The following is a 23,744-nucleotide window of genomic DNA, read 5'->3' as shown; positions in this document are numbered from 1 at the left end:
AAACTTATGGTTACCAAAGGGGAAGGGGGGGATAAATTAGGAGTACTATGGGATTAACAGATACAAACTGCTACATATAAAACAGATAAGCAGGGCTTCCCTGGTGGCACAGTGGTTAAGAATCCACCTGCCAATGCAGGGGACACTGGTTCGAGCCCTGGTCCAGGAAGATCCCACATGCCACGAGGCAAGTAAGCCCATGTGCCACAAGTACTGAGCCTGCACTCTAGACCCTGCGAGCCACAACTACTGAAGCCCATGGGCTTAGAGCCCGGGCTCCGCAACAAGAGAAGCCACTGCAATGAGAAGCCTGCGCACCGCAACGAAGACGCAACGCAGCCAAAAATAAATAAATTAAATAAATTAAAAAACAAAACAAAACAAAAACAGAGAAGCAGCAAGGATTTACTGTATATCACAGGAAACTATATGCAATATCTTGTAATAATCTATAATGGAAAATAATCTGAAAAATATATGTATAACAATAATTTTGCTGTATACCTGAAACTAACACAATATTGTAAATCAACTACACTTCAATTAAAAAAAGAAAAGAAAAAAGGAAAAAATAGATCTAAGAGCTAAAATCATAAAACTCTTGGAAGAAAACAGTGGAAAAGCTTCATGATATTGGACTTGGAAATGATTTCTTAGTCATGATACTGAGAGCACACGTAACAAAAGTAAAAACAGATAAACTGAGCTACATCAAAATTAAAAACTTTTGTACCCCGAAATTTGGATACCGTCCATGTGGTAAAAAGAAAACCTGAAAAACAGGTGAAAATATCTGCAAGTCATCTATCTGTTAATGGATTAATATCCAAAATATATAAAGCTTTAAAACTCAACAACAACAAAACCCAATTCATAATGGGCAAAGGACTTAAACAGACATTTCTCCAAAGAAGATACACAAATGGCCAATAAGCACATGAAAAGATGTTCAACATCAGTAAGTAGGAAATGCAAATCAAAATCACAATGAGATACCATTTCACACTCACTAGGATAGTTATTATCAAAAACAAACAAACAGAAAATAACAATTGTTTGCAAAAATGTGGAGAATTTGGAACCCCTGTGCATTGCTGGTGGGAATGTAAAATGGTTCAGCCACTGTGCAAAATGTATGATGGTTTCTCCAAAAATTAAACAGAATTACCATATGATCTAGTAATTTCACTTCTGGATATACACCCAAAAGAACTGAAAGCAGGGACCTGAAGAGCTATTTGTTCCCATATTCATAGCAGCATTATTTACAACAGGTGGACACAATCAAAGAATCCATCAAGGGATGGATGAACAAATTGTGGTATATAAACACAGTGGAATATTATTCAGCCTTAAAGAGAAAGGAAATTTGACACATGCTACAACCTTGATGAATCTTAAAGCCATTATGCTAAGTGAAATAAGCAAGTCACAAAGAGACATATGTTTCCACTTATAAGAATGCACCATAGTCAAATTCATAGAGGCAGAAAGCAGAATGGTGGTTACCAGAGGCAGGGGACTGGGACGAATGGGGGATTAATGTCTGATGAGTTCAGAGGTTCAGTGTGGGAAGATGAAAATGTTCTGAAGATGAATGGTGGTGATAGTTGCATAACAACATAATATACTTAATGCCACTGTGAACTGTATGCTTAAAAATAGCTAAAGTGGCAAATTTTATATTATACATACTTTACCACAATATTAAAAAATACCCAAAAAAGTTAACTTCATGTCTTGAGATTTAAGAAGAGCAATTTTCAAGAAACAGAAGTGTGTGAGCATGATTAGGAAGACTGGGGAAAGAGAAGGATAAATTCAAATACCTCACATTTCTGTTTTAGTAAGTCACTAGTACTAAAGAGATTGATCTAGAATACCTCTTAAATCTTGAGGTTTTTAAATCCAAGCTTTATCACACTGGGGAAAAGGATCACAATTCTGAGGTGGTTGTGTAATAGAGTGAAATAACATGCCTTTTGGCTGTGGATTCAAACCTCTAGCACCATCATTTGCCAGCTAACCTCTTCAGGTCTTGATTTTTAAAAATCACTTAACTGAAATGACTGAGTACTCATTTTGCACCAGACATTGCGCAATATAGCTTTAAAAACTGTGGCAAAATACACATAACAAAACTTACTATCTTAACCACTTTTTTAAGTGTACAGTTCTGTGACATTAAGTATATTTACACTGCCGTGCTACCATCACCAACATCCATCCACAGAACTTGTTTCATCTTGCAAAACTGAAACTGACCCATTAAACAATAACTCCCCATTTCCCCTTCCCTCCAGCCCCTGGCAACCACCATTCTACTTCCTGTCTCTATGTGTAATATAGTTTTCATAACATTGTATTTTCTGTTTGAAAAAAGCAACACAGAGTGTGGTAATGGCATCAGGGTATACAAACAGATCAACAGAACAGAATAAAGTCCAGAAACACACCTACATACATATGGCTAATTGATTTTCAGCAAAACGCAAAGGCAATTCTCAATTCAATGGGAAAGCAGTCTTTTCAACAAATGATTCTAGAACATTCAGATGTTCATATTTTTAGAAAAAGAACTTCCACCCATCACTCACACAATACACAAAATTTAACTCCAAATGGATCATAGATCTAAATGTAAAACCTAAAACAGTAACATTTATAGAAGAGAACATAGAAAGCCTTTGTGCTCTTGGGTTAGGCAGATTTCTCAGACATAACATGAAAAACACAATCAATAAAAGAACAAGTTGGGCTTCCCTGGTGGCTCAGTGGTTAAGAATCTGCCTGCCAATGCAGGAGACACGGGTTCGAGCCCTGGTCAGGGAAGATCCCACATGCCGCAGAGCAACAAAGTCTGTGCGCCACAACTACTGAGCCTGTGCTCTAGGGCCCGCGAGCCACAACTACTGAGCCCATGTGCCACAACTACTGAAGCCCGTGCGCCCTAGAGCCCATGCTCTGCAACAAGAGAAGCCACCTCAATGAGAAGCCTGTGCACCGCAACAAAGAGTAGCCCCTGCTCACCACAACTAGAGAAAACCCGTGCGCAGCAACGAAGACCCAACACAGCCAGAAATAAATAAAATTAATTAATTAATAAAAAAACAAAAGAACAAGTTAATAAACTCAACTTTATCAAAATTAAGAACTTGTGTCCTTCAAAAGACACTGTTAAGAGAATAAAAAGACAAACCACAGCCTAGGAGAATACATGCCAACAAGCCATGGCTTGGCTGCTCTTATGCCCATCTAGTAATGCAGGACTTTTCGTTCCTGTTAATGTCTCACCCAGTTTTTCCTTAAAGTTCTTGATAGTGTCTCTCATGAGTTTAGAACAGTTCTGTCCACAATGTGTGTCTGCCACCATGTTGTTCGGCCTCAGTTCATCCTTGTCATGACCTACTCCTTCTAAGCTGGTAGAGAGCACCTCAGGCTTTCTCCATGCCCACATCAACACAATGGAATCTGTGTCACAGCCAAGGGTGTTCCCTCCCGAGATCCCAAGTGAACCAGAGGCAGAATGTGTGTAACTTAAAAGTGATACAAATCACCATCCCCAATCTGTCTACCCTTTGCCATCTAAGTCACAACATTTAAAAAAGGAAAAAAAGAAGAATACATTGCATAAAGGACTTGGGTCCAGAAACACACACACACACCCCTCAAAACTCACAGTAAGAAAACAAACAATCCAATTTTTTCAAATGAGCAAGAGTTGAAAAGATACATTCCCAAAGAAGATATGTGGTTGGTAACTAAGCACATGAAAAGATACTCAACAGAAGTCATTAGGGAAAGGCAAATGAGAACCACAATGAGCTGCCACTAATTTTAGAACGGCTAGAACTAAAAAGACTGGCCACACCAAGTGTTGATCAGGAGGTGGAAAACTAGAACTCTCATACATTGTTGGTAGGAATGTAAAATGATACAACTACTCTCAAAAACCTGACATGTGACCCAGCCATTCCAGATATTTACCCAAGAGAAAGAGAAGGCGTTTGTTCACACAAAGACTTACACATGAATGTTCATAGCAGCTTTGTCTGTATTAGCTAAAAACTGGAAACAAGCCAAATATACCAACAGGTGAATAAACAAATCATGATAAAGCCATACAATGAATACTCAGCAATGAAAGGAATTATTAATATATACAACAACATAAAAGAACTTCAAAATAATTATACTGCAAGACACCAAGAAGAGACTTATAGATTTATTTATGTAAAATTCTAAAAATGCAATATAATCTATATAGAGAGAAAGCAGCATAGCTGAGTGAGGATGTTATGGTTATGTACGGGAGGAAAGTAAGAAAGAGGAAACACAATAGGAGTAGAAAGAAAGTTCTAGGAGTGACGGATATATTTGTTATCTTTTTTTTTTTTTTTTTTTTTTTTTGGCAGTATGCAGGCCTCTCACTGTTGTGGCCTCTCCGGTTGTGGAACCTGTGGTTGTGGAGCACAGGCTCCAGATGTGCAGGCTCAGCGGCCATGGCTCACGGGCCCAGCCGCTCCGCGGCATGTGGGATCTTCCCAGACTGGGGCACGAACCCATGTCCTCTGCATCAGCAGGCGGACTCTCAACCACTGCGCCACCAGGGAAGCCCCTCTGTTATCTTGATTGTGGTTTCATGGGTATACAGATATGCCAAAGCTTATCACATTGTTCATTTTAAATATAAACAGTTTACTGTATGTCAATTATACCTCAATAAAGCTTTTTTTAAAAAAAACACAATGCTCCACAAAATGCACAAAATCATAAAAGGAATTTAAATAAATTTTACATTTCACTTGTCGGATTTACTATTTTTACTGCAATAAAGTGTAAAAATTCTGTGCATAAAAATAATATAAGGGACTTCCCTGGTGGCACAGTGGTTAAGAATCCTCCTGCCAATGCATGGGACACAGGTTCAAGCCCTGGTCTGGGAAGATCCCACATGCCGCACAGCAACTAAGCCCGCGAGCCACAACTACTGAGCCTGTGTGCCACAACTACTGAAGCCCGCATGCCTAGAGCCCGTGCTCCACAACAAGGGGAAGCCACTGCATCGCAACGAATAGCCCCCACTCACCGCAACTAGAGAAAGCCTGTGTGCAACAATGAAGACCAATGCAGCCAAAAATAAATAAATAAAATAAAATTTAAGAAAAAGTTTTAAAATTACATTAAAAATAATATAAAAAGTGAAAAGATAAACAGAAGAAAAGATAATTCCTAAGTAATGACCAACAAAAAATTCATGTCTAGAATATAATTTCATAAAAACTGTTAAGAAAACCCAAATGAAAAATGAGCAAAAAATGGGAAAAAGTAATTCAGAAAAGAGGAAATCTGAATAGCAATAAATATAACCAAAAAGATAAGCAACTCCTCACAAGTAAACAGAAAAAAAAATTAAAACCACAATGAGATACCACAGTCTACCCATCAGAACGGCTACAATTAAACTGTCGACTATACCAAGTATTGGCAAGAATGAAGGGCAATGGTAACTTTCATACACTGGTGACTGCATAAACTGCTACAAATACTTTGGAGAGTAACTTGGCAGTATTTATTATAGTTGAAGATAGGCTTATATATGAAGCTAGCAATTCCACTGTAAGCACATACCCTAAAAGAAATTCTTGCACCCACGTATAAACATATAAGGAAAAGATATCTACCCCAGCAGTTAATGTAAATGCCTCTAAATCCATCAGTAAAAGAACGGACAAATGAACTGTGATATATTTACATAATGAAATACTACACACCAGTGAAAAATGAATGTATCAAGACTATACATACTAAAAAGTATACAAACATACTAGATACACCTTAGAAACATTATGTTGAATTCAGAAAGCTTCAGAAGAATACATACAGTACATCATTTAAGCAAAGCTGGAAAACATAATTCTTTTTTTTTTTTTTTTTTTTTTTTTTTTTTTGCGGTATGCGGGCCTCTCACTGCCGTGGCCTCTCCCGTTGCGGAGCACAGGCTCCGGATGCGCAGGCCCAGCGGCCATGGCTCACGGGCCCAGCCGCTCCGCGGCACATGGGATCCTCCCAGACCGGGTCACGAACCCGCATCCCCTGCATCGGCAGGCGGACTCTCAACCACTGCGCCACCAGGGAGGCCCCATAATTCTTAATATTACACATTATATTAAAATACACAAATACAAACTAAAGAGATGGAGGAGAGATTAAATACCAAAATCAGGATGATGGTGGGAGGTAGATGATGTCTGTAACAGGGTACATAGGTAGCTTCAATTATTTTATTTCTTAGGTTGTGTTCATTTTAGTACACACTTTACTACCTGTATGTTGGAAATATTTGATTTTTTTGAAAAGTAACATACCATTCAAAGTTCTGAGCAAAACGGATTTTCAACCTAGATTCCTATACCCAGCCTAACTAACACAAAACAGAGGGGAAACCTCCTCAGGAAGCTACTGGAGGGTAACTCCTCACACCCCAAATAGGGGAGTAAAACAAGACAAAGACAGAGGGCCAGGAAACAGTATCTAACAAAGGAAAGAAGCAAAGAAAAGTAATGAAACAATAGTTGATAAAATGAAAATTAATTTAAAAGGGTAATATATAAGTATAAACCGTACAAAAACACAAGAAACATAAAGTGAATGTCCCACTTATTCTTCACTGAAATGTAACAAATGATAACACTTTAGTAACTGTCTTTCAAAACTTTTTCTATACATCATTGCTTTATAAAATGGGATATTATATAGTTTTCTAACTGTTTCTAAAACAACAGATCTTGGCTATCCTTTCATACCAATACATATAGTACTACCTTTTTGCCTGTTTAAATTTTATTTGAAAAAATACTGAAATACACTGAAATAAAAATACTGAAATACACTGAAATAAAAAGGGAAAATCCACTCATAATTCCACCACTTTAAAATTTTCTATGCAACAAAGAAGTGAAAGACCACACCAGTGTTCCATCTAATTCTACCCCTACTCTCTATCACCAAATAACCCTGATAAGTACAATTTGGTACATATGCCTTATATACATAAACAAAAGCTTTCTAATTCTTTGTAATAATCTCCTGTGCTCAAATGTTTTATGGCTCTGGGGTGTTCAAAGGGTACTTATTTTTTGGCATTTCCAAATCTAAAAGATCTTATAAAAGCCCTCATCTAGTCCAAGACAGATTCCTGGCATTCCTGCTCTCCCTTAAATTAGTAGGGTTTTCCCTTCTTAACCATGCACTTGCTTCAAATTTTCAGTTTGGCAACAAACACTAATGAAGCCGATTATAGAAAAGTGGCACGGAAAATCATTTCTTTATAATCTATACCAACTGGAAAGAGCAATAATGTTGCTTACTCAAAACCATTTATGTTAGATCTAAAAATTATTGTGCAATAGTTAGGCAAGGGAATTGTTTTGCTTATGTTCGTGTTACCTAAGGACAAACTAGTAGGAAGGTAGATAAATACATATAACCGTCAAACACTGACTACTGCTCTTTTGTACCAATAAGCATATTTAACAGGAAAAACTGCTTAATATTTACCTTCTCCACTAGACAATAAGCTCACTGCAGACCAGAACCCCAAGTAGCACATAACAGGTATTTTGTAATTATTTGCTTTTGATTCTTTGCTCAATTATTAAAGGATATGCCAACTTATTTTTGAAGTTTGATTAAGACAATTTTTCCGATACACATCTTTGATTAGCATGAAATATGCCTGTATACTAAAACAAATTCAACTAAGTAGATTGAACTCCAAATTCTCACTGCTTCCTTCAAACCCTGTAAAGGAGGAGAGCAGCATAATGTTGACCAAACGGCACTTGTGGGAATTTTAAAAAGAAAATGCAGAAGATCACAGTATTTTTCAGAAAGGTGCTCACATCAGATTACAATGATAATCCTCAATTTTGCTTGATAGTAAATAGCTATGTCAAAGTTCAGAACTTTACTGATATTACAGCTGTCATAATATCACACAATACTGATATAATTATTCTGATCCTCAGCTAACATCCTCGACTGAGAGGGAGTTTCTAACTTACAAGTTTTAAGCTGGAAAGGGAATGGGGCAGATAACCTCCAAAGTTCTTCCCCCAAACATAAGATTCTACAATTTTATGAAAACATGGCCAACTTTTTCCCAAGAACTCAAATCCACCATGTTACAAATTCAAATCACTTTTGATATATGCACATTTCAATAAAATGAAACACATAATTTAAATGCCAAACAATAAACCAAGTTAAAGCCAACAGCCAAATGAATAAAAAATATTTCATATACAATATTCTATCAGTTGCAACAGGTCAAACGCATTATACCTACTATAAACCCCAAAAGGCATCCACATTGCTTCAATGTAATAGAAATTTACTGTAAATTACACTTCCAGTCTGCAAAACTCATCATAGGCTCTCTGAATCTAAAATTATGTTAGCAAATGCTCTGAAAGCATTTAGGAAACTTTTTTCTTTCAGTGAGCTCTACATTGACAGGAAAATGGAGGAAAACCACGCTACATGAAATACTTCTCTAAAACAATACTCAGTATAGAAAGGAAATAAAGAAACGGGGGCTTCCCTGGTGGCGGAGTGGTTGAGAGTCCGCCTGCCGATGCAGGGGACACGGGTTCGTGCCCCGGTCCGGGAGGATCCCACATGCCGCGGAGCGGCTGGGCCCGTGAGCCATGGCCGCTGAGCCTGCGCGTCCGGAGCCTGTGCTCCACACGCTGGGTACCTATCTGCTGCTACCAAAAGCTATGCTAAGGGTACTGTAATATTGTCCCATTTGATCCTCAGAACCACCTACGGGGTAGCTTTCTATTACCCCCAATTTATAGACAAGAATATAGACCCACAGCAAGGTTTAAGATCACAAAAGTGTGGGGCCTCCCTGGTGGCGCAGTGGTTGAGAGTCCGCCTGCCGATGCAGGGGATACGGGTTCGTGCCCCGGTCTGGGAGGATCCCATATGCCGCGGAGCGGCTGGGCCCGTGAGCCATGGCCGCTGAGCCTGCGCATCCGGAGCCTGTGCTCCGCAACGGGAGAGGCCACAACAGTGAGAGGCCCGCGTACGGAAAAAAAAAAAAAAAAAAAAAAAGATCACAAAAGTGTTGGAATGAGGATTTAAAGCAAAACCTCTTAACTTCAAATGTACTTTCTATTGTATATGTTCTCCATTTCATAAGACAATAAAACATAATATTGACGAAACATGATGTTTTACCCACATTTACTGTTAGAACTTCATGGGATAATTTACTCTAGGTTTAACATTTTCATTTACCAAAATCAAGCTTTCATTATGAAGAAAAGAGCCAAATAAGGATAGTGAGCATAACAACTAGTGTAAACAAATAATTTCAGCTCAAATTAGTAGAGTGGTTTCCACTGGGATGGGCATTTACCCTAAAGGTGTAAATGATAACCCATCAAGGGGCAGAAATATAATATTGAAACTTTTATTTAAATTAGTTTTAAAAGTCTCATCCCTTTTACACTTCTGTGTTTGCTTGTAATTTATATATTGGTACTGCATAAATAGAACATTTAAAATTTATTTATTTCAATAAGGATACACAAGGCAAATGTTTGGAGATGACTTAGAAAATAATCCTTAGCAAATGTTTCCCAATAGACTTATGTCGTTTTAGAGGAGAATCACATCTAAAAGGTCATCTCATTTAAGCAGCAATTTGAGGCCCCATAACAAACCGATTTGGTGCAAGGTAATACATCCATTCAGTGACACTTTATTTGAAAACATATAAAAATAACAACATAAGAAAAACTTGGCTAACGTAAAGCACTAGGGTCTTTCCATTTATTCAGCTATGACTCAGTCTTCCCAAAGATTCCCAAATCTCCCCAAAGTAGTAACGATCAATAAATGTTTGTTGGAAATGAGTACACTGACAAATCTCTCACAGCAACAATCAATCACTAAATTGTATGATACATTCTGATGGCCTCAGGTTAGGCTGCAACTAACGCTCTGTAGTATGTTCTGCTTCTTGAGAACCTCAAAGCAGCTTGGAATCTTAAGATTACAAGGTCACACTCGATGATTAGACACAACCAAATTTTAATGACTTTTAAATAATAACATTTTAAAACAGAAGTATGTTAAAAAAAAAAAAGGTAAAGACAAACCTCACAGGGAAAAAAAAAGTAAATATCTAATACACATGAAAAAATAACAAGGACTTCCCTGGTGGTCCAGTGGGTAAGACTCCGTGCTCCCAATGCAGGGGTCCAGGTTCAATCCCTGGTTGGGGAACTATATCCCGCATGCATGCCGCAACTAAGTGTTCACATGCCGCAACTAAGAAGCATGTATGCCACAACTACGAAGCCAACATGCCACAACTAAAGATCCTGCATGCCACAATGAAGATCCCGTGTGCCACAACTAAGACCCGGTGCAGCCAAAATAAATGAATATATAAATATTTTCTTAAATGCTTTTAAAATACCAATTAATAGTGTGATAGCAATTATCTGCCACTATCAGATGGGCAAATATTAAAAAGTTTAGTAATACCAGGGTTGGCAAGGATATAGTGAAACAGGGATTCCATAACACTATTGGTGGAAGTACATACTCAAATTCTCGTAGGCCAGTAGCTATCAAAATTAAAAAAAAAACATTCTCTTTAGTCCAGTACTGTAATGTCAATGCCAGGAATTTATGTTATGGATATAAGTAACTAATGCTTAAGGTTTAAGGTTGTTCACTTCAACCTTATTTGTGGTAACAACAAAAAAGAATAAAAATTATTTAATTATGGTAATGTTCAACATGTACTGATTCAGAAAGTTGTCCTCAGTATATTAAATCAAAATGTAGGGACTTCCCTGGTGGTCCAGTGATAAAGAATCCGCCTTACAATCAATGCAGGGGATGCGAGTTCTATTCCTAGTCAGGGAGCTAAGATCCCACATGCCACGGGGCAACTAAGCCCATGCGCCACAACTACCGAGCTCATGTGCCTCAACTAGAGCCTGCATGCTGCAAACTACAGAGCCCATGCACCCTGGAGACTGCGCACCACAACTAGAGAAGAGAAAACCCGCACACCTCAACTAGAGAGAAGCTTGTGCACCACAACGAAGAGCCCATGCGCCGCAACAAAAGATCCTGCATGTATCAAGGAAGATCCCAAGTGCTACAACTATGACCCGACGCAGCCAAAAATAAATTAAATAAAAAAATAATAACTCTTTTCAAAAATTAATTAATTAAAATGTAAGTTGCAGAAGAGTGTGCATTTTAATTTTTAAGAACACACAAGACACCATTAACTGCTCTGGGGAGTGACTGGAGGAACTGAAGGCAAAAAAGGGCTTCTACTTTTCCCTTAAACCTTTCTGTAGCTTCATATATTCTGCCTTGAGCATAGCTTTTACAGTTTCAAAATTTTTTAAATTAAGAGCATTGAAGGTTTTGGGACTTCCCGGATGGCGCAGTGGTTAAGAATCCGCCTGCCCGTGCACAGGACATAGGTTCGAGCCCTGGTCCGGGAAGATCCCACATGCCGCGGAACAACTAAGCACATGTGCCACAACTACTGAGCCTGCACTCTAGAGCCCATGAGCCACAACTACTGAAGCCTGCACACCTAGAGCCCATGCTCCACAAGAGAAGCCACCGCAATGAGAAGCCCACGCACAGTGATGAAGAGTAGCCCCTGCTCAGCCCCCGCTCACCGCCAACTAGAGAAAGACCCGTGCACAGCAATGAAGACCCAACGCAGCCAAAAATAAATTAATTAATTAAAAAATAAAAATAAAGTCAATGCAGTTTTCAATGGAATACTATGCAGTTTTTTTAACGTAGTTAATATGTGTGTGTTCCATATGAAAAGATATCTACAATATATTAAATGAAATAAACAAGTTTTAGTATATAAACTTGACACTATTTTTCTAAAAATAATACATATCATGTGGAAAAATTCTGTAAGTATACATTCCCAAACTGTTAACCTAAGAAAACGTAGTACTGAAGTATAGGGAGTATATGGTAGTTTTCATCTTAACTTTCTCTTCTTTTACGTTATTCTAAGTTTTTACAATTAGAGTGTGTTCATGAGTTGCTTGGGCAACTAAAACTTTTAATATTTATATACACACATATACTATATGTGCTTTTCCAAAAATCAGAATAATACATCAAGTTATTAACAGTGAGACTACATGGTACTTTCACTTTTTACTTTATGCATTTATACATCTTGTCTTAAGCTTCTAGAATGAGCATGTATCAGTTTGGAGTCACAAAAAAACAAAAAATATATATAATTAGTTTTATTTCTTTAAGATACCTTATATATTTTAAACATACATATGGAAAAAAGAAAATGAAATCCCAAATTAAAATATGCCTATTTTATACAACCACATATCATAAAAATACAATTCCCAAGCTAAGTCATTCATTCTATCATATCTGGTAATAATTCTTATAAGTGTCCATATTAGAAGGCATTACTGTGCTGGCTAATGTGACACACTCGGGTTATTTCTTTGGAAGTAAAAATACTATGAGATCAAATGTCAGCACAATAAGCTACTAGATCCCTCCAAAAAGGATAAGAAAAGTCCTCTAAAAAACACATTAGAGAAATCAGGCACAGCACAAAAGTGAGGAGAAAAGACAAATACATCAGTAGTTTCGAAGCTTCCTATGTGCAGAAATATAGGTAAACCTAGATGAATAAATAAACTTGAACTCAAAATATGTCTGAAATGTAATTCATTCTCAACTTCCAAAAAATTATAATACATTAAAATATTTTTCCTTTGGGACAGTAAGTATAATCTAACACCTGCAAAAACTTTGGAGGGAAATATTTTTTATAAAAAGCTCACAGTCAGGACTTCCCTGGTGGCACAGTGGTTAAGAATCCGTCTGCCAATGCAGGAGACATAGGTTCGATCCCTGGTCCCGGAAGATCCCACATGCCACGGGGCAACTAAGCCCGTGTGCCACAACTACTGAGCCCGCACTCTAGGGCCCAAGAACCGCAACTACTGAGCCCGCATGCCACAACTACTGAGCCCACACGCCACAACTACTGAAGCCCATGCGCCTAAAGCCTGTGCTCCACAACGAGAAGCCACCGCAATAAGCTCGCACACTGCAACAAAGAGTAGCCTCTGCTCGCCGCAACTAGAGAAAGCCCACGCACAGCAACAAAGACCCAATGCAGCCAAAAAGAAAGAAAAAAAAAAAACTCACAGTCATGTTTAGGCTAACACCAGGAAATCAGAACTCGGTGGTGTGCAGAAACATAAAGCAATCAACTCTTCACCACACTAATTTGCTTTACTATAATGAAAGTAAAGCATGTGATTTGGGGGCTGACATAAGGTTTAGAACATGGCAAAATGTTTCATTTATTTTTTTAAATTAATTTTTATTGGAGTATAGTTGCTTTACAATATTGTGCTAGTTTCCACTGTACAGCAAAATGCATCAGCTATACATACACACATATCCCCTCTTTTTTGGATTTCCTTCCCATTTAGGTCACCACAGCGCATTAAGTAGAGTTCCTTGGGCTATACAGTATGTTCTCATTAGTTATCTATTTTATACATGGTATAAATAGTGTATATGTGTCAATCCCAATCTCCCAAATGTTAAATGTTTTAGACACCTTAATTTTGGCAAATATTGTACAATATTTAAATGTCTCTCTAGAAGAGTCACAATGTGTCATATTAAAAAAACGTTTAGGGACTGCTCTGGTGGTGCAGTGGTTGAGAGTCCGCCTGCTAATGCAGGGGACACGGGTTCGGTCCCTGGTCCGGGAAGGTCCCACATGCCGTGGAGCAGCTGGGCCCGTGCGCCACAACTACTGAGCCTGTGCTCTAGAGCCCGCGAGCCACGACTACTGAGCCCGCCTGCCTGGAGACCGTGCTCCTTAACGGGAGAAGTCACCGCACTGAGGGGCCCACACACTGCAGCAAAGACACCGCAGCTAGAGGGGGACCGTGTGCAGCAACGAGGATCCAATGCAGCCAAAAATAAATAAATTAATTAAAAAACAACAACAAAAAACGTTTATCCCAACGTTTTCCCAACTTACATGAACAAATAATCCTTATTTCAAGAAGTGCTTATGGGCTTCCCTGGTGGCGCAGTGGTTGAGAGTCCGCCTGCCGATGCAGGGAACACGGGTTTGTGCCCCGGTCCGGGAAGATCCCACATGCCGTGGAGCGGCTGGGCCCGTGAGCCATGGCCACTGGGCCTGCGCGTCCGGAGCCTGTGCTCCGCAACGGGAGAGGCCACAACTGTGAGGGGCCCACGTACCGCAAAAAAAAAAAAAGAAGTGCTTACGAATACATATATTTCATGGAACAAAACATAATTTAGGAAATGCTGATATAAGAAAGACAGCATGGGCTCTGGAGTCAAAGACTTCGCCACAGCTGTGTGATCCTGGGAAAGTTTCATAATTTCCCTGGATCTGTTTTCTACCTGTAAAAGGAAAATACCACCACCTACCCAAGTGCCTGGCACACAAAAGATGCTCAATAAATTAAATATCCCTCTATTTTTTCATATGGTTTCTATGTTGGCTTATGTCAGCAATGAAAGTTTTAGGAATCTATTTTTTATACCAATATATGCAATCTATGTTTGGGTTTTAAAGTATGGTGTCAATCATATCCAAAATAAATGCTTCAATCTGGCTAAGAAAGCTTGCTGGAAAATTCATTACTTTAAATATTGGTGGAATATAAGCAACCAGGGGAAGTTCTTAGAAAATATAAATAAAATTAAAATGAGGTTCTACTCTTAGTTAATCAAGATACAAAGGACAATAAGACCTGATCCCTACTAGGAAGCAGCATAAACCTGTTGACAAGAAAAGTTCCTATTTCTTGATAAAGATAAGCTAAGTCTTGCTTGTTACTCTTAAGAAGTCTAGTCAGGGATTTATGGAAGGAAGGAGATAAAAGATCAATAAATATTGACTGAGTAGCCATTAAGTGCCAGGGACTATCTAGGCACTGGGTAAACAAAACAATAAACACCCTCATGATGCTTACATTCCAGGTGGGGATACAGACAAATACACATATCAGACAGAGTCAGTGATTAAAAAGAAATATAAAGCAGTGTTAAGGAGTCCAAAGAAGATGGGGAAGTGCTGTTTTAGATAAGAGAGTCAAAGAAGACCTCTGGGAGAGATGACAGATGTCTAGAACTGAACGAAAACAAAGCACATTTTAGTTTGCCAATGCCTTTGCAGTTTTGAAATAAGCGGTGTGTTCTTTCTAGATTTCTTAACTAACATTGTTCAGAAGAGTATGATCCACAGGTAGACACAGAAGTCACTAGGGACCACAGTACAAGAGACTGGGTGGTACCACAGTAAACAGCACCCAAAGTTCTCACTGCTTCACAGGTCACATTTATAATAATATGTTTTGGTTACACACACTGAAAAGCTAGCTCTTGCTGTTATAACTAACTGTCATTTAGTTCCTATTTAGACATCTCTCAGGAGAAGGCAGCACAAGAAGAAAAGCTAATGCATTTAATAAAAGCCCTTTAAAATAAATAATTGAAAAAGGTAAAAATAAATGAAAGAGGTAATACTCAAGAGTCTTCATGGCCACCAACCTCAAGGAGTTAGGAAGACTGATCCTCCCTATCTCAACATCTCCAAACTGTTGTCCTATTAGACTGGTAACTCTTCCTCAATACCATATAATGCCTCCTATTTTCTCCCTCCATCAACACTAGCCCTCAATCCACACATGTAAATGTGTATTTTATTATATTTATTATATGAATGTAAGCTAAGTTGACAAGTATTGTCTCTAAGAAATGACCAAAATCTCCTATCCTGTTCCTTTACAGGAATTTCTTATGGTAAAACTGCCTTTTAACATACTAGATTTTACATTAGGTGTTTCCTTTTTTTTTTTTTACCCCCACCCCCACCCCGGTACGCGGGCCTCTCATGGTTGTGGCCTCTCCCGTTGAGGAGCACAGGCTCCGGAGGTGCAGGCTCAGCGGCCATGGCTCACAGGCCCAGCCGCTCCGCAGCATATGGGATCCTCCCGGACCGGGGCATGAACCCGTGTCCCCTGCATCGGCAGGTGGACTCTCAACCACTGCGCCACCAGGGAAGCCCTAGGTGTTTCTTTTGAAGTACTCATCTCTTGAGTATATTATGAAGTTCCTACAATATAATTCATTCAACAGATTAGTTTTGTGGGCCAGGCATTGTATTAATTGCTAGGTACCAGGTATACAACAAAGACTTGTTGGCTTACTAGTCAATACAAGAGATAAACATGGATAAAAACATTCAGGTACCAGGCCGATGTACAAGATGCTACTGGAGTACATATTCTAAGTGAAAGAATCACCTCATTCTGTCTGCTGAAATCAGAAAATGCTCTAAAAAAAAACGTATTATTTGAGCCAGGTCTTAAAGGATAAATAAGCAGATGAGGAAGGGGTGACCCTGGGGTTAATCAAGTGAACTGAGAGATGAACACTGGGATGAAGGTAGACAAAAAAAAAAAAAAAAAAAAAAGTTGGGTGTAAGCGGTGGAGCAAGTCCAGATCCTAAAAGGCTTTGCATGCCAGGCTGATAAGTGTGAATTTTATCTTGCCTTTTGGGAAAAAACCATTGAAGAATTTTAGGGAATAAAGTGACTAATAAGATAATGTTTATAATTTAAAAGGAACATCAAAATGCATTGCTGATAAGGCCAGTAAGAAGGCAAGAAAGATTAGTGAAGAGTTGCTGCAAAAGGACATTATGAAGCCTGAACTAAGACGGTGACAGCAAGGAAAGGAGTTAAAACCACAGGTATGTGCAAAGTGTCAAAAGAACACAAACAACTAAGAGGAAATCTATCTAGTAAAATCAAAGAAAGCTTCACAGACAAGGTGACATTTGCACTGGGCCCTAGAGAAGGAAAACTTGCCATGCAGAAAATGAGAGAACAGGATAGAACAGCACAATGAAAGGGAAAGACATAAAAATGCTTAATGAGCTGAGCTTTTGTTAAAGTAGTAATTCCATCCTTTTGTAGATCAGTCACTTGGGAAATATTTACTGAAAACCTAACATGTGTCTTGGATCTTGAAGAATCCAATGAAAATTAAGATCATCTTTTCCAAAATAATGCATCTGGAAATTCACAGGCAAAATTTTAATCATAGGAGTAACTGAGATCCCACTTTGATCCACGAACTCCAACTAAAGTACTCCTGAATAAGTAACAGTAGAACTGGGGTGATGGGATAGGCTAGGTAAGAGCTGAAAAGTAAGCTGGGGGCAAGGCTGTTAAGACTTTTTATTCCAAGAAATCTGGATAACTCAGATAATTCTAGGGCCATTGTTTTTTACAGAGATTGTTTTATTTAGTCCACACAACAGTGTATTTACATAGAGAACAGTAAGTACTGTTATTATTCCATTTGCCAATGAGAAAACTAAGGTTTAAAGAAAATAACATGTGCCAAGGTCACACAGCTAGTTTAAATGGTAAAGCCAGTATGCCCATCTCATTTAGGCCCTTTGAACTCAATCACTAATCTAGGGGAAAATGATATACATTCAGTACTTACCTAATTTAACATTTAAAAATCTACAAAGTCACTGTTAGTTCCAGAACTCAAAGTGTCTCATAAACAAGGTTTACTCATAAAACTACTCTGCTTGATAGTCTCAAAGTATAATTTCAAGTTATTAATGAAGTCTACTTTAAAAGTGTTCAAAATTTGTGTTACAAATACAACAACCAGTTGGAAAACTTCAGGAATCTGGGTTCCCAAAATATAGCAAGAATTTGAGAGGATATCATCAATTTTTCAGCAAAACAAAGAAAGACTGTTTTCTGGAGTTAATCTTATCCATACTGTCTGTCTGGCAGACAATGTTTTCAGAAAAGGAACTGAGGGAAGGGGAAAACACACACACACACACACACACACACACACACACACACACACATCCCATAATCACTGAATACAAATTTTCACTGACTACAACTTCATCTAAATATCATTTTCTTAGTAACTATTACTTCTGAAGTTTCATTTTGATCATCTTCACAAACTTCTGAAAATTGAAAACATGCCCAGAATGAAACAAGCTTCTCTATCCTTTCATATGTTAGTTTATTTCTTGATTTGGTGCAATTCCAAAGACAGAGCCATTTCTTTTAAGTGCTGCAAGAGCTAGAGAGAATACGGTCCCAGCCTGTTGCAGGAGGGATCTACTTGGCACAGTATAAGTCCTTAAGACAATATCTCTAAACTAAACACATGATGGAAATAATTTTGTGGCAGTTAAGCATCCCAGAGAGCACAGGTCAGGCCTTTATGATAATGTAATACAACTACATCTCTCTACACATTCATTAGGCGCTCCTGCAGGGCAGGCTCCTATCTCCAGCACTCAATGCAATGTCAGGCACACACACACAATCAGTAGATGAATAAATTTTATTCTGCCTTTCAAATGTGAAACCAAAAGCTATTCAAATTTGGATAGTGAAATTATTCCTACTTCATCATAAAATTTTTAAAAACTTTTCTGTATCTGGTAAGAAAGGATACCCTATTGATTTTATCTGGGGGGGAAAATGTGACAAAAATATTGTGATAAATACTGTGAAGGGTTGAATATAAACTTTCTGTCTACTGTTTGTATAAAGCACTACAAGATAAAGGTCAGAAAACAAAACATAATCTCACAGTCATAGTTTGCCCCAGGTTATTAGCTAGTAAGTAGTAGAGTCACAATTAAGACCCAACTAACTCGAAATCCAATGTGCTTTCTATTACAATATACCGTCACAGATACTCCTTTTATTTTATTAGTGCAAAAAATTGTTTTGGGAAAATTTCAGGCCAAAAAAAGGAACTTCATAAAAAAGACAAATTACAAAAGTACTTTCTTTTTAAAATTCTTCTGTGCCCTCACATATCTAAGTATCACTAATACTCAATACATTAAAATTCAGTTAAAATGATATCAGAGCTGCCAGCAGTTGGCATAAAGCAGAATGAATACATATATATATATATATATATATATATATATATATGTTATCCGCTGACAAGCTTCAATTTGATGGGTTATATCCATTCTTGCTATTCTTCTAGGAAAACAACGCAAGCTTAGGAGGCTTACCCAAAACCAACAGTGTTTCTGCTCTCCTCCTCACTAATCCGGGTCCAATTAGCTCCCTCTTCTCCCAAAGCACTGTTTTCCTTCTCATCTCTACCTTTGACATTGGAATACCATCCCCTTCCCCGATATTCAAGACTCATTTTCATCCCTTCAGCCATAGGGCCTTCCCAGCCCACCCCATCTAAATTGGCCTCTCCCAGTATTTCTACAACGCCTCCTCTTCCATCATTACCAAAACTGCACTGGCAATAATGTTATTTCTACTACCGCCTCCCAACCGTAAGCTCATCAAGGGTAAGTGCAGTCTTATTTATGTTTCCTCAGCCCTTGGTAAAGTGTTTGGCACCATCCTATGGAGTCAGTAAAACTTTGTAAAGTAAATATGTGTCCTAAGAATGTTCACTGCTGGTGAAGAAGCAAAGAACACCTTAGTACTTCAGAGTTCAGGGAAAGGCTGAGGGTTGTAGACATAAAAACTGGAGTGATACAACGTATGGAAAAGATTAACAAGGACAAAACCCATTCAGAGATGAAGTGCTTCTGGCTCAGCAGAGAGGAGGGAGAAAAACATTCAATCAAGTCAATTTTTGATTCTTCTCCGGACCAACAGAGCAAATTGTCCCTCAAAATTATAACTTTGGAACACCGCAATTTATTCAGCACACTCAACTACTCATTAAGAGCCCAAGTGCCAACGATTATTTTGCATTTTCTAAGGTGCACCAGGTGAGAAGCAGAGGGGCGGCTCCAAAACCTGATTAGAACAAACAAGCAGACGTAGAAATAATAATGGCACATCTTTAAATTTATAAAGAAAAATCTTGGCGTGATCCTGGAAACGAAACTAAGCATACCAAGAAATATGTAATCATAGGTTTAGGACTTACTACGGCACAGAAATGGTCACAGAACTGCCAAAAGAGACCACACTCCTCATCTTTCCCAATCCTCTTCTACTCAAAGAGCCTAATAACCACTACAAGGATCACGAGCCTCATTTCTGGCAGCACAATTCTCAAAGGAATATAGAAGAGGCGAAAGAACAGCTTTGATGCCCCCCCCCCAAAAGGCAGTAAAAACCAACCAGCCAACCAGCTCCACAATCCTTAAGCAGAAAGCCCTAGACGCCTTTCAAAGCCAACTGTCATATCTTTTAGGGGCCCAGAAGACGTTGACTCCAAACATAAGTCTCTGGCCCCAACATATATCTCCGGATTATCTAGGAAAACCCAGGTTTTCCAATTTGGAGATCTGCACTCTACTCAAAAAAGCATCTCCGGGAAGGAACGAGCGAGCAATCAATCCCTCAGGAGGCAATGGCGCTCCAACCACCAGCCGGGGGGACAGGCAACGACGACAGGGCACGGCCCTTCCAGGGAGCTGCCGGCGCCCTTCGGGCTCTCAGTCTAACCCAGCGCAACCCGCCCTGGCGGTGGCCGAAGTCGGGCAGTGGCTGAGGGGGGCCAGCGGTCGGGCTTCCGAACTGGGCCTTCCCGGCCCGGGGGCGCGGCAAGACATGGAGGTGGCGCCTTTCAGTCCGGCCCCGGCTGCAGCAACGGGCCCGGGGCCTCTTCCCCTGGCCTCCCCGCCCTGCCGCCCTCAGCCAGCCAGTCCGCCCCTCACCTGGCAGAAGCTCCGGCAGTAGTTCAAAGATGAGACCTCCGACACCTCCTGCTCCCTCAGCTCTGTCTCCAGCTGCCATAGACACGGTCGCAGCCCTGAGGCTCCTGGCGCCGGAGATGTAGGGCTATGACCCCGAGCCATGGACTCTGTCTCGGTTCCGTCTCCGGCTCCGACTCCCGCCGGAGCCTCAGCCCCAGCCCCGGCGGCGGCGGCGCCGTCTCCCTTTCCGTCCGCCATCTTCCCACGGCCCAGCAGCGCGTAGGCAACCAAGCCACGTGACTCAGACCTGGCCCCGCCCCCGGGCAACCGCGCTCTGTGACGCACCCCTGGGCGACGCCGACGCCCGCTGGATTCCGTCACTGGAACTCGGGATGCTCCTCCCCCCCGCGGCCTCCCCGACAGCCGCCCGGGCAACGGCCTGGCAGCAGTTGACCAGGGCCTCCTGCCCACTGCAGTCCTTCCAGACCTTTTGGAGTCGTGGGGTCACCGAGACAGACATACCTGTAGATATAATCTAGATATGGGGGAATGACATTTGAGCTGCGATCTGAAGAACGGGAGAGATGCAGCCCTGAGAAGAGCGTTAAAGGAAAGCATCCCCAGTAGAAGAAAAATAAGCAAGCCTATGGAGGTTGTGAGGCCGAAATGAAGACTAGCCCATGGGAAAGTGGTTTATAATAGAGAGGGCATTACAAGTCAGTACGTAAAGGGTGAACTTTTCAATAAATGGCGCTGGAACATTTTTTTCCAAAAGGGGAAAAAAAAAATTAAATTGGATTTTTACCTCAAAGCATATCCAAAAAATAAATGCTGGATGGAGTAAAGAAAATATAAATATCTTTATGTTATCAAAATAGAGAAGAATTTCTTAAATAAGATCCAAAAAGCACACACCATAAGGCAAAATATTGTTAGCTTTACTGCATTAAAATTTGTTAATTCTGTAATAACACAAGTTTTAAAAGATGGCACACAACGACAAGCCAACGATTAGACAATATTCACCATATATATAGCCATCAAAGGATTACTATCCCAAGAAGTTCCCAAAATCAAAAGGAAAAAAGCAAACAATCCAATAGAAAAGTAGAGAAAGGATATTGAGGTAGATCACCAAAAAAAAGAAACCCAAATGGCCAATAAACCCATGACAAGATATTTAACTTTACTATAACTATCAAAGTACAAATTAAAACAACAGTGAGATATAATTTCATACCCATCAGATTGGCAGAGATTTTAAATTAGTACCATGTGTTAGGAGTTAGGAAAATAGAACTTATGTACTGCTGGTGGAAGTATAAATTGGTACATCATTTAGGAGAAGAATGTGTAATACTTAGTCAAGTTAAAGATGCACATGGACTTCCCTGGTGGCGCCATGGTTAAGAATCCACCTGCCAATGCAGGGGACACGAGTTTGAGCCCTGGTCCGGGAAGATCCCACACGCCGTGGAGCAACTAAGCCCATGTGCCACAACTACTGAGCCTGTGCTCTAGAGTCTGCGAGCCACAACTACTGAGCCCGCGTGCCACAACTACTGAAGCCCGCGCGCCTAGAGCCCGTGATTTGCAACAAGAGAAGCCACCGCAATGAGGAGCCCGCGCACCACTGCCAAGAGTAGCCCCTGCTCGCTGCAACTAGAGAAAGCCCACTCGCAGCAAGCCAATGCAGCCAAAAATAAATAAATAAACTAAATAAATTTATTTTAGAAAAATCCCTGGCCCATCAATAGAGCGCCCAGAAATGTATAAAAATTAAATTCAGTCATCTTTGATATTTTGCCAATTTTCAGTCACACACACAAAAATATTACAGTTTTGTAATGTATCTTTTATAACTTCATGGTTGTAAAGGTGCATTTATTAAGTTAGAAGGATAGAACGTGTTTTATCTAACAGTGTGTTGTTAGCTTGGTTATAACTCTAAATAGTTAGACGTATGGTGTGTGTGCCTCCATTTATGCTCATGCTTCCAGGCCCTACAAATAATAAAGGTGGACATGCTATCACCACTGCCCTGAAATCCAGCCTCTGCCCCCTAACTATCTCCTTTGGCAATCTAGTAGTCATCTCACAAAAAAACATGTCAAAATTGCTCCTCTCTCAGTAAGTGACCCCTCTATTCATTCAGGTGCTTAAGCCAAAGACATTGGATTCGTGCTCAACTCCATTTTCTCACACTCCATAGCTAATCCCAGCTCTAAATTGAAAATATATTCTCAAATCTGACCCTTTTTCACCTCCTCAAGATCTAGCACCCTAGACCCCTCCACTAATACCTCCCATCTAAACTTAGGTAATAACCTTTTCAGTGAGCTAGCTATTTCTGTTCTTGCCCTCTTCCAGTCAGTTCTCCACAGGATAGCCACATAACTCCTTTTAAAACATAGTTCAGGGACTTCCCTGGTGGTACAGTGGTGAAGAATCCACCTTCCAATACACGGGACACGGGTTCGATCCCCGGTCAGGGAACTAGATCCCATATGCATGCTGCAACTAAGAGTTCGCATGCCACAACTAAGGAACCCACGAGCCGCAACTAAGGAGCACACATGCTGCAACTAAAGGAGCTGGTGAGCCGCAACTAAGGAGCCCGCGGGACACAACTAAGACCTGGTGCAACCAAAATAAATTCAAAACAAAACAAAACAAAACATAGTTCAGATCACATCACTCACCCCTGCTCAGAACATTCACGTGGCTCCCCGTCATCCTTACCAGAGCCTACAAAGTCCTATCTGTATTTGCCCTGTTACCTCTCCAAATGCTCTTCCCACCACTTCATCTCATTCACTGGGCTCCAGCCACACTGACCTTGCCATTCTTAAACAAGACAGACAAGCTCCATGACTTTTTCTTTTTTTTTTTTTTTTTGCAGTACGCGGGCCTCTTCACTGTTGTGGCCTCTCCCGTTGCG

General features: G+C 39.9%; 1 protein-coding gene across 1 annotated transcript in view; it reads right to left on the bottom strand.

Moving 5' to 3' along the window:
• The window catches only part of RLF (RLF zinc finger), a 79,202-nt gene extending 58,136 nt beyond the window's left edge, over positions 1-21,066 (bottom strand). The window contains exon 1 of the mRNA XM_082613622.1: positions 20,825-21,066. Coding sequence (XP_082469748.1) covers positions 20,825-21,061 — 237 coding nt within the window. The 5' untranslated portion in view covers positions 21,062-21,066. The remainder of the gene's footprint in view (positions 1-20,824) is intronic.
• Positions 21,067-23,744: the final 2,678 nt, after the last annotated feature.

The sequence above is a fragment of the Mesoplodon mirus genome, assembly GCF_964341445.2.
Source record: "Mesoplodon mirus genome assembly, chromosome: 3".
NCBI lineage: Eukaryota > Metazoa > Chordata > Mammalia > Artiodactyla > Ziphiidae > Mesoplodon > Mesoplodon mirus.
Note: the sequence above shows the minus strand (reverse complement) of the source record. Positions and strands in the feature narration are given on the sequence as shown.